The sequence below is a fragment of the Neopelma chrysocephalum genome, unplaced genomic scaffold (genome assembly GCF_003984885.1).
Source record: "Neopelma chrysocephalum unplaced genomic scaffold, ASM398488v2 Primary Assembly neopelma1_25, whole genome shotgun sequence".
Classification (NCBI taxonomy): domain Eukaryota; kingdom Metazoa; phylum Chordata; class Aves; order Passeriformes; family Pipridae; genus Neopelma; species Neopelma chrysocephalum.
Window position 1 is genome coordinate 32691182 of NW_020897694.1, and position 12890 is coordinate 32704071.

A 12890-nucleotide genomic window follows, 5' to 3' on the forward strand; every position below is an offset into this window, starting at 1 on the left:
GGAATATGACAATGAATCATCACTATGTGTAGAGCTATTAGATAGGCACAGGTTTATAAGAAACAAACAAGACCCTGCCATAAAGGGTTGCTCTGCTTTGGGTTTTTTGCAGATAAAAAGGGAAGATCTTCAAGTAGGTGTGTGCCCAGGAACACTTCAAATGTAGCTTCACTAAATTGTTTAACAAACTAAAGTGAAATAGATCAAGAACCAGTACAAGATAATGTAACAATCAATACACTGGTTATAACTCTAACATATCGACGCTTAAATAGCTTGCCACCTCCACCTATTTTAAAGTTGAGGCTCTGCACAACACATGACAGTAGGACTTTTTAAAAAATAATTACAGAATAGGACCCTGGGCAGTAAAATTTCACTTGAATTACAAATTTCTCCTTGGCAACTCTGAATAGCAAAGATATGCAAGTTTCTCTTGAAATTCTACATAGACTCAAAACACCCCTTAGATTTGTAAGACTGTTCGCATCATTTTCCTCCTGTAACACAATTCAGAACACCAAAGACCACAAATGCAAAAAGAAATCAAGCAAAAAACGTTTGTTGGGTTTTTTTTTAATTTATAAGAGGTGAAATGGTTTGCCCTCAAACCACAGAAGGAAACCACGAGGGGGTGATAGACCAAAGAAAAACTAGCAGGTATTACTTACTCTCATTGTCTGAACTGTCACTGGTGCTTAGATGCCTGTGGCGTTTCATCCTGACGCATCCTAAAGAGAAAAAAAAAGTTGATAGCAACCATTCTACCAGAAAACCACGGGCTGCTGGCTGACGCCAAGTTCTTCGCACTAAAGGCAAAGCTCCTCTGAAGAGCTCTCAGGCATAGAAATAATCCCAGTTCAGCCACTATGTTTTATTTCTTCAAGCAACTACTAGACTACGGTATTATTTGTGAAACTGAGCACCCTCAAAACTAGCATGCCTCTGCCGGGCAGAGCTTGCTTTTAATTTTGCAGAAAGAAGTGCAACCTGCCAGCTGATTCCTGGCAGGGCGTGAGCGGTGCTCTGCTCTCGGAGGAGATTCAATGTCCCATCTGTTCAGCTGGAGGAAGAGTTGCCATGGTGGCAGTCACTAGCTGAGAGACGGGTGGAGGCCAGGAAATAAGGTGGATGCACAGCAAGGCAAGGATTTAGAAATACAACCCACCTTAAAAAGCAAACAAAAAAAACCAAACTCAATCAAAAACAAACCACAAAAAAACCCCTCTAAAGCATCCATGCAAAGCAAAAGGCAGATTTTAAATAGGGACAATCACAGAAAATAGTGACTGATGCCGTTTAATTTAATCACCTGATTACCATTTAGTTCACAAGAAATATGGTTTTTAGAAGTTTGAGAACTGATCAACAGTATTACTGAGAAATGTTTCTGTGGCGCATTTCGGTTGCATTAAAAAAAGATACTGAACTTTGAAATTCACTTTTGAACATGTAATGCATACAGAGAGTGGGGAAGAAGGAATTTCTGCACCTCTACTTAACAAAACAAAAAAACAGTGATCAGTTATATACTTTAAACAAGTGCCAACAGAAATCCACATTCTTATTAGTCCTGCCATTTGATAATATTCTATGTTACATTTGTTAAGTAAGGTTCAATAACTGTTTACAATTAATTGCAGTAAACTAAAATCACCTCTGTTTTTAATAGATTGAATGAGAAAATCAATAGACAAGAGAAGTAAAAAATAATTCTGCAAGAATAAATGAGAACTCTATCTTTTTTGTTTGTTTTTAAGCAGAAGATATGCACAAGTAGGTTACACACAGCTGAACCTGAAATGCCTGCAGTACTCTAAGTGCCAGTCTGGCCACACCTGAAATGTAAGCAGCTTCATTTCTTAAACATAACCACATGCCATGAAAAAAGCAACACAGCTAAATATCCTATTTGATAAAACCTCCACATTAGTTACTGTACAATGGGTCTTGAGATTATACAAATACCACGAGATAAATAAGATTTCCAGATAAGAGAAGCCTGCCCAAAGGCTTTGAAGAGATCGAAACTGAATTGTTTGCAGCAAAAGTGTTTAATTTAGTGGAAAATTTCAGCAGTCTTTGTATTAAAGAGAGTGAGTTTATGGAATTTAAATGCAATGTTCACTCAAAGTTTAAACCAATCCTTTCGGCCTGTTATAAAAGACATGGCCCACACTCCTGAAAGCTGAAAAAGGACATGCAGTTTTCAAGCAAGCAGATACAGAACTTCTGAATAAGGTATTTAACCTGGGGGAGAAGACAGACAGACAGAGGACTGTGGATGGGACATCAAAGGATGTCATCTGCACCACTTAAGCAAGATATAAAATTCCATTACATAACAATTAATTTCACATTAATTCACCTTCTCAGAGCTCACGCAACATGGAGGAGGCAAGGCAGCCATGCTGCATATGAAGACCACTGTCCAAGAAAAGAGTGACACCAAAAATAAAATGCCCAAAACACCACAGGACTTCACTTCCAGCTAGCAATGTAAGATGGCTTTTGCAGACGAAACTTCCATGAATCTATTGGACAAAAGCTGTTTTACATGTAGAAGGCACTTGGGTCAGAAGAACTTGTCTTTGTACGTGTTTTGTACCAGACTTGAAGTTTACTGCAGGGCAGCAACGGGAGGTCTAGAAGACTACTTTCATATTGTCAGCTCATAAAATTTAAAGGCATGGATTTTAATCAAGAGCAAATAAAATAGTATTGCCTCTTCGAGAGCTTGTACTCCAGCAGCCAAACTCAGCCCTCTGGAGCATACAACTTTCCCTAAAAAGAGGAGGTTATGCCCATGGCAACACCTTCTCTGGTGGCAGCCTTCAGTTCGAAAAAGCCTGGCTTACAGGCTATTAGGCATTATACAAGACCTTGGGAAACAACAGAAAGATGCATCTAGGTGTGCTGAGCAGTATTCTCCACTTAGCAAGAAATGCAAGTGCTTGCTGCTTGCTTTGTTTTTATGTTCAGATGAATTTTTGAGCAGTTGTTAAAAGATGCTGAAAGCTTATGGCAGGTGATTCCCATCTCTTATAGTCTATATAAACATGCAGCAATAAAACCTTTTCACTCTGTACTAAAGACAGCTATCTTTAGAGCACAACATGAGCATTCAATTAAATTAGGGTCAAACATGAGGTTGAGAGAGACAACTACAAGAGGGAACACCCAGGAAGCCTGGACTTCTGCCTGGGCAAGTGGGAAAAAAGAGCAGAGATGGCTACTTCAAAGACAGCTTGCACAGAAATGGCAAGTGTAACAAAAACCTCAGAACAGAAAGCACACCTTTGCCAACAACTCCATAGGAGAGGAAAAATAACCCAAACCAAAACTAAACAAAATTAAAAAGCTGTTATTTCAGAATAGGATTTGTAGCAGCTCAGGCAAGAGATTTACACCTCCATCATAGCAAACAGAAACAGAAAAAGCAGTCACTCAGGGTAAAAAGCCCTGAATAGTAATAGCACTGATTTTCTTGCAGCAATATTAACCACAACAGGAGTGAATAAAAGCCCACAGAGCTACAACAAATCACAGGTGAGCTGCATTCAGCAAGACAGGTTATTAAAGTGACCAACAGGATACAAGTTCACTGTATGCCCCCACATGATGCAGGAGGAGTACGCCTCACCACCATTCAACAGGACCACCTCTACAGGGGGTTTCACTTTTGTTTTTAACAGGGAACCCCTTTGCTGTATCCTTGCTTCCACTGGGACTCCCACACAACTTCCAGCTTGCTTCCACCTCAAAGCATGAGGGCTCATCAGAAAGGCTCCCTGATAATGATGTTTTCACTCCCTAACCACTACTGAGGGATCCCAAAGTAACATCCATTCTGTGGTAAAGGTCCCACATCACTTCTCCCGCCTTTGTAGAATGCGGAAGAATCGGCAGCCTCTCAACTCAGGAAAATGGGAGATGCAAAGCCAGAGCCCCCCACATGGCGAAAATTGATGTCAGCCTTTCCCATCTTCAGTCCAATACCCCCAAAGCAGACCAGCACCCTTCAGTTTATCCAGGTGTTTTCCAAATGTGCATGCTGAACTCCTTGTTTGAATTTCCAGAACTTAAATTTTAGCACTTAAACTTTCTAGCCGTTCCAATATAAAAGCTACAAAAAACAGAGAGTGTAAAGCAACTCAACACTGACTTGTTCTTGCAGATCAAAAGGGGTAAGTGGCTCCAGCCTCCTCAAAATGCCCCCAAAAAATCCTTATTTCTCAGTCATGGATTCATGATTCTCACTACCTTAGAAGGTAAGGGGTGCTTCAGCTGTGGACTTAAAGAATGCTGAAGCCTTACAGTCAAGCACAGATTACCTTAAAAATTATCATTAAAAATACAAACATAATATACCTTGATCTAAAGCAGTTTTTCCCCCCTTTAAAAAAGAAATCACCAAAAAATCCTCAGGAGGATTAACAGTTTATCAATCACTTGTATGACAACATATAGAAATTTCAAAGATGCTGACCTTCAGGGATTTTGTATATGAAAATCGAAATACAGAAGTGACATTAAGAAATCATCATGTCCCAAGGAAAAAGATTCTCAACTCTCAACTCTCCAGGCAACTACTACAGCAAATGGAACATTTGGTGGCATAATTTTTAATATCAATTACTAGAGTTATTCCCAAACTTGAACCACATTCAACATCTGTTGCCCTTCTGACTTGCCAAGCCATGGCTGCATGGTTATCCCCAACCTGCTTGAAACAGCTTAAGACAAGAACTACAACTTGAAAAAAGAGAAAATGGCCTCATTCCCTGCTGTCACCTAAACACACAAATGCAGCTCAAGATGCCCTGAACCCTTTCAGATGTTCAACCAAAAACAATCCCAGGAAAACCTCAGCTACAGACAGCCAGCTTTCCCTGGCTTCTGGAAGGCTACTTTACACATTGGGAATTTTGCCCTGGAGCCAGAACCAACGCTTGTATCCAATATATCACTGCACTTTTAAGGAAAGCCAGGAAAAAGCAACACTGTACTACTCACCTGGCTGAAACTAAACATGGATCCCAAACTAAAGAGTAGTCAGTATCTCTGCCAGCATGTGCAAGAATCTGACTAAGAGCGTAACATTGCTATTTCCAAAAATCTAAGGGATATGTTTTATAATTAACGATTTCTAAAATGTTTGCTCCTTTCTGCTTATTAAGACATCTGCATTGCTGAAGTGAACAAGAAATAGCCATGTGCCTCTACCACCATTCTCTCCTCTCCTCGAGGAAAATCAATGTTGCACTGACTCAAGGAACTTCCCCTTTCTGAAAACCTAGTTACCATGCATTACTCAAAAACAAAACCAAAACAGTCTAGCACCATACATAAACAGCAGATAGGTAATGAAATTTCAGAGCCTTATCCAAAGCAAAACCTCATTTCAAATACCTGCAGAAACAGCCACAAACATTTTCCCCTTCTGAGTTTACATCAGAATAAACAATTTAATTTACCAAATAAACTATTAAATTTAGCTTCTTTTTCTGACACATTCCTCAGGATAGCTCATCAGCTACAGCAGAAATAAGGATGAGATATTGTAAAGTCCAAATTTGTACAGCATATTAGGCAAGACACCAGTGACAAGCGCACAAAATGAATCCTTAAAGCCAGCCAAGACTTCTGAACAAAACGGTATCTCCAAGGAGTAGCAGTCCTTCCTGGCTCCAGCTTGTTGCAGAGAAAGGTTAAACGTATCCATATGCTACTCAGTACCTGTTAGGACCTATACAGAAGGAAAAAGCAACAAAGAAATTCAAGGAACTGTTAAGCAAATATATCCTAGACCTGTGAGATTTTATTTCTTCACATCTTAAAATAGCCTGACAAAAATGGAATTGGCCACAGCACTATGGAAATTTTCAAGTGGGACAAAAAATAACCTACTTTCTTTATCTTATTAGAAAGAAAAAACAGCATCTATGTATGAAAACCAAATGACAAGCTACATGCAAATTTCAGATTAAAATTCTGTACTTACATTTTTATAATATGGTTCGTCTACCAAAAAAAAAAAAAAAAAGGCAAAGACAGTAGGTAGCAATTTCCAAGTCTCCAAAATGTGGTTTATGTAACTGTTAAATTTAGATTAGGAAGCAAATTATCTTGAAAGGTCTCCAGGAAATGTAGTACAGTAAAACCATTTAAATAGGTCAGATTTCATAGTCAACTGCCAGGGAAATTATGAAATATGAATAGAGTTAATACAACCTTTCAAATAACTAAAGGAAGAGAGATCACTTGTGTTTGGGGTTTTTATTATTATTTTTTAATATCCTATCCAATCTCACAAAAAGGCTATATAAACTGGAAAAAACACCCACTTGGAACCTGGTTTAGCAATATTTGCTGCACTGAAAAGGCTTGAAAGGTTAAACAATTTAGAGTAAATGATGTTCAGCAAAAGGAGTAACAACCCTAACCATTCTGTGATTGCTTCTTTATTTCATTCTAACCAGAAAATTTTTAAAAACTAATAATATACCCCAACCCTATTCAAGAACCCCATAACAGAGTGACTACATCTATCCTATCCCTCCCTCATGCCCAAAATAAAATATTCAATTATTCTCTGAAGATTGTACTGGGCCTACCACAAAATAAAACTTGTCTTGCTACTATTTCATATTAAGTCTTGATTACCATTTTAATCTGTAATTCAGCAAAGGAGGGATGCACTAGGTTTTAGAAGCAGCAGTACCAGCAATAGCCAATCCCTTTGTCATTAGGCAATAAATAATTGTAGCAGGCATGGAAGCACACATTACAGAAATCTGGCTAATAACATGGATCTGTATGAAATACAATAGCAACAAGACATAGTCTTGACCTCTGTTTTCCTTGTATGTTACTTTATATAAAAAAGTAATCTGGCAGCTACCACAAAGGTACTGGGGGTTTAAGAATGAGAAGAAAAAAAAGTCCAAAACATCATCTTCTAGCATGACTTATAACCTGAAATAGTACAATCCTGGACTGAAGTCAGCTGATAGATCATAAAAGCAGGATGAAGAAACCCCAAATATAATCCCCTGCACACGTTCATGTGCATTATGGGCCAAAAGGCAATCCTGACAATATTTTGTGTACCCTTTTACCACGATGATCCATCATTCAGTCTATTGCAAAGCACTTAATGTCCATCATTTTGCCTTCTGTGTATAAAAAGAGGGTAAGTGATGCTACTTCACATTTATAACATGCTTTGACAATACAATAAAATACAGCACACCCCTAGTTCAACTGCACAGAAGCACAGCTTTTAATTTCCGGTGCTGCGTCCATGCATTGACCCACTGCGAGGGCAGGGGGGCAGATTTATACCAGAGGTCTTCAGCTAAATTGCCTCATGCCAAGCTGCTTGTCAAAAATCAGAAATCCTTCTCAGAATAGCAAGTCACCAGCAACACGTGCAGTGCTACCATTACCTTAGCAGAAACTCTCCAAGAGGCTAGAAAGAATTTAAATTGTGCTGTCTTCCCAGTGCTTTCTTGACACCCGGCAGTGAACCAGCTGCCTTATTTTCATCTTTGAAGCAAGCTGCACATGTTGGCCTGTACACAGAGCAGCCAGGTAGGCCAGGCTGACATGGAAATACTTCCGCTCATTAAAGATTGCAGCTTTAGCACTAGCATCCTGAATCAATTTAAAAAAATATAAACAACATCAGACTGTCATTAATTCAAGCAAATACACCACTGAATGTGTGGTTTTGAGGTACTCTGCTTCAGTCCTCATTATCAGTTTTCTGGTCCTGAACACAGCATTCAGCTATTTATTAACAGGACCATTATTTTCCTAAAACAGCAGTAGAGATTTGGACACCAAAAAAAATTTATTTCCTTCAAAATACCATATTGAGTTTGAAAGAAAATCTGCTTTTAACATAAAATGAAAAAAGAAGAAAAAAGCACTTCCTTCCTTAGAACCACAACCAGTCTAGTCTTGCCTGGCATCACCACACTCACAGTCTGAAGCGTGTCTGCCTAGCTGCAGCCCAGTGAACACTCCTCACCCACCTCCCAGCGACTTGCTCTCCTCCCGGCATCACTCCCAAGCAGGGAAAGTGCTAAAATGAGGGCATGTCCCTCAGGAAAGGGAGCCACAGCCCTCAGCAAGGTACTGTGCTCGGTATGGCTGCCTGCACAGCAGTGGGGTGTCACACTCCTTTCTGCTACTCCAGCGAGGCCCATCTCACTGCTGTGGGCCTCTCCCTGGGAGAGCAACAAGGTCCCCAGTGTGATAAAACAAGGAGCAAGTTCCCAGCGGGAAAATCACAGTGACATTAAACACACAGGCACCACCATCTCAGCCATCACACGGCAGTCAATGCCAGAGGTCAAAGTGGCTGGCAGGGCAGGCAGACCCACAGGGCAGGGAGGAGCACCATGTTGACAGAGTGAAGCCATCATAGCTCTCACTTCCTCGGGCCAGCATCACACAAACTGTCTCTTGTCAGGCTGTTGGAAACTCCACAGCAGATACATGATCCCTGAAGGAAATGCCAAGGAGGAAGGGGCCAACTTGTATAAGGCCCTCTAACTATGCACCTGCACCAAGTGCCAGAGAAAAGCGCCTACACCAGTTACATGTGCTAAGGGTGTTTGTCTGCTTGAAAGGGCCCTCAGCACAGGAGACAGTTACTGATTGTGTGTTGTCTGTTTTACAGGGTTTCCTCAGAAGAAATCTCATACCTGACTTAACACTGAGGCATCCAATAAGAAGGGACAAAAGAAAAACCCCACAAGCCCATTTACTCAATGAAATGAAGCTAATGACAACTTCTGCTTTGAAGAAAGACTGATATGGATGTCATCATCATGGCTAGGCTTCGCGAACGAAGATTTGGGAAGGGCTCTACCCACGTTTGTTGCAAACGCGTTGGTGGCTAAAAAGGCCAATACGAGATAGTGATGTGGATGTACTGCTATTACAAATGGACCAGCACCAGGTCATCACACCCAGTGTGACAAGCAGCTGGCTGCCCAGGCGGTTCGAAGACGGCCGCGTGTCCTGTATCTGCAAGGAGACTGCAGTCATGGGCGCACCAGGCAGGAGCAGCACACACTTCACCAATATGACTGAGCAGAAATACCTCTGAGCGTTTAGCTGGGCTTTCTATTTTAAGAACTGATATGATTCACATTACCTTGGCTCTAAGTGTTTTGCAGTCTTTACCGTACATACCCGCACTATAAGCTCATGTTAAGCAAGCACTGAAAGCCCTGACATTTCAGAGCTGCAGCACAGAGCAGCCATACACCATGCAGGGAGCCTCCGGCACAGCAGGCAGCTGCATCCAGGTCTCCCAAACACATATCCCGCGACCTTGCCACTCACTGCCCTTCCTGCTGCTGCACATGCAGAAACAAACAAAAGAAAAATCAGGAAAACCCCTGTGATGCACTAAGTCACTAGGTATTGTCCTGCTGTTGTTGCACAGTGATAAAATTGTGGGAGTGGAGATGGGGATTAAAAAAACCCACAAAAACAAACACCAAACTGTCATTATTTAATTGAAGATTAAGCAATAACCAGTATTAGACTAGTTCAAGTGAAGCCCCACTTTCCTCCATCTGCCTGATGCTGCTAGCAGTTGCCCACTTGTATCTGTTTCTCTGCTCTTCAGCTGCACTAATGCATGACTTCATGATAAAAGACAGGTAAGGAACACAGGCAAGAAATATTATCAAAGAAGGAAGGATCTAGAAATGTATGCCCCTATTTGGGATTATGAAAAACAACTTTCCTATTAATAGCATAGGCAAAAGTTCTCATACCCTACAAGATACTTGCTTAAAATAATCAGTTAATTTTCACTGTTCTTGTTTTGTTCTTGACAAATCTCAAATAAAAGAATCAACAACGGCAGCCTGCATTTAATATTTTATGTGTTTTGATTCATTTATTTCTTACTTATAATGCTTTGAAGAGGCTAACCACTTTACTGGAAAATTTTGCTTCACTAACAAAACCTGAGGATTGTGAAAGGTAGAAAACATCAAGATGCATCTTTACTCAAAGAAAGCAAGAACACGAATATTTTCATATAGGAAACATTAAGTTGATAATTTCTTCCCTTATCTGACAAAAAATGGTTTTCATTTACAAGTTGAAATAAACAACTTGGATACTAAAGTTTTCCTCAAGTAAAAAGAAAGAGTGCACTGAGGGTGCACTATCATTGGATAGAAACAATTCTGTCATAGCCAGAACTCTAAACAGTATTTGGAATATTTCAAATCATTGGTTGAATACTAAGATAGTACTATATTTTCTAGCATTTCTCATAATATGTATATATGTGGTTGCACTATTATTTTGGTTCTCCATGTCAAAACATCACAGCATGAGCAAACATTTACTATAAGATTTCTTAAAATACTTTTTAGTTTAAAAAACTTTTTAAAGAGACAACAAAATCTGTCTTAATAACTAATGAATTATAATTAATTTTAATATCTGGTCAATTAATTTAATGTTATGTTCTACAATCTGTAATATACAACATGCCAAAGGACACTGAGGGAACGTTTAGTCAAAGAGATTTAAAATAGATTTATAAAAACATAGATACCATTCCAGGTTTCTCTAAAGCACCAAATTGAGGTGGGAAAAACATTATGAAAGAGATACTGTGGCCAATTGATGTTTGGCCATTTTTATGTAAAGAGTAGAGGTAAAAAAATTAAATTGCTATTTTTCTCTGTCATAACACAAGGTGCAGCATTGACTAAATAAATAGCAAACTCACCCACTGGGGCTGACGCCGCCCTGAAAAGAGGAACCAGAGGATGATTGTATTTGCCCAAGGTTTCCAAAATATCCTGTCTTGTTAGGGAAAGCAGTCAAGAGATGCATCTTGAAAAATCACATAAGGTTCAATTTTTCATCAAACGGCCAAGCTAAATCCATAGCGCTTCTATATTTTTTTAATGAGGGGATGCACTGATAAGGACTGACCATTAACATTCCTCTAAATTCCTCTCTCCTCTTCCTTCCAGTTGAAATAATAAACAAGATTTAAATGAGTAAGACTAGATCACCACTTATCTACTGTTCCTAGTAGAAAGCATGTCCTTCTTAAGCTGTGTTGAAGCTGATAAGTAGATGGAGGTGGCTTTTTTGGCACAGGAGAAAAGGTGCCAAACCACAGGGGGGATCACAGAGCATGGGGACTTGAACAGGTGGAGTAGGAAAATACAGGAGAACGCTATTCTTTCCATCCTGTGAGGACAAGGAAATATCACAGCTGACTTTCCCAAGCAGCTGGGGTGTGACATAAGGAGTCTGACTCCAAAGCAGGTCTCTTTGTCCACTCTGCAATCCTGTACTGGGAATAATGGAAATGCCTGCAAGCCACAGAAGCAGGGAGGTGTTTCACCATATGTGTATTCATAGGTAAGAGCTATAAGATGTTGCAGCTGCTGGAACTGAATCCCATGTTGTCAAGAGTAGTAATAAAATCTCTGCTGAGAAACAGGGAGAGAAAAGAGATTCCAACTGAAAGTACAACTATAAAATAGAACAAAACAAACAAAACCACCTTTAGAGCAGCATCACTCTTAAGATTATGATGCAATGTAAAACCTGCAGTTGTTTGTACATGCAACTCCACCTGGTTGGTGAGGTTTTCACAAAGATGTAAAGAAGCTTCCTTCTCTGCAGGCTCTTACCTCGCACAGCCACAGGACATGGGGCAGGGCTGCAGCTCTATGTGTTATCAGGGGCTCTGCAATTGAGAGAAGGCACAGCCAAGCCTGTGCGCAGAATGAAGCAGAATAAAGCCACCCAAGACTCCTCTTCTGCCATCCACCTCCCCAGCTCTGCAACAGCACAAGTGACAGGTCATTCACACTGAAGCTGCGATCTGGGAGCACTTAAGGTGCTGTCCATCTGCTCCTTTGGACATCCCTGCCAGGGAGGCCAAGTGCTGTTGCCTATCCCAACATGAACTATGGCTTCCAGTTAACGCATACACAGCTACACCACAGCACCTGCAAGACGCTTTTAAAAGGTATGAAGAAGATGAAAATGCACACGTTAACTGAACACCTTTAAAAATACTTGAGCATTGCCAAAATCACCTGTAGCAGAAACTACTGCAGGATGAGAACAGCAGAGAGAACTGTACACTGATGCAAGAGAGGCATCCTTCTGGCAAGGCCCAAGAGCAAAGGTGACAAATACCAATACAAGCCTGTCTGGTCTCATTTGCTATGCTCACTTGGCTACACGGAGAAAGCTTTGTGGATGAGCAACAGTAGTAGATCACTCATTTGGGCTAAGAGCAAGGGAGCCTCTTGTAGCTCCCCTTCCTACCACTGGAGAAGTATTTGCAGAATGTGAACTTCCAACTACAGCTGTAAGGAAAGCATGCCATGGCCTTAAGGTAAGAGATTAAACAGACTGAAACTAGCTGAAAAAGGAGGATGCAGAACAGGAGAGATCTGTCATAAGTGGCAAAGAGAAGCAAACAGAATTAAGAGGCTGCTCACTGCTTCTCATGGCCCAAAGACAAGGCACACAAAAAGTTACAGAACAAACTTCAAAGGAAAGTAATTAAGTGAAGAAAAGAAAAAAAAAAGCCATTTTGTACAGAACTACTTAGAGAAACTCCATGCTACAGGGTATTGCAGAGGTTGAAAAGCAAACAGATTGAAGAAAATTAGGCAACTGGAGAACAAGGACTATTAAACACAGCATGTCATGCCAATCTGCTGGAAATCCCCAAGCCAAAATTTTACAAGAAACAGAGTCTATAACAGCATTATAACACTTTCCCTAGGTTTCCACTGTTGACCATTATCAGAGACAGCAATTGGCCTAATGCAATGAGGGAGCTCATCTGAAACCAGATATACTCA

General features: G+C 40.3%; 1 protein-coding gene across 2 annotated transcripts in view; it reads right to left on the reverse strand.

Moving 5' to 3' along the window:
* LOC113963564 (regucalcin) overlaps positions 1-12890 on the reverse strand; it is an 80766-nt gene that overhangs the window by 51736 nt on the left and 16140 nt on the right. For both annotated transcript variants that reach the window (XM_027674803.1, XM_027674804.1), the window contains one exon: positions 672-731. In XM_027674803.1, coding sequence (XP_027530604.1) covers positions 672-720 — 49 coding nt within the window. In that variant the 5' untranslated portion in view covers positions 721-731. The remainder of the gene's footprint in view (positions 1-671; positions 732-12890) is intronic.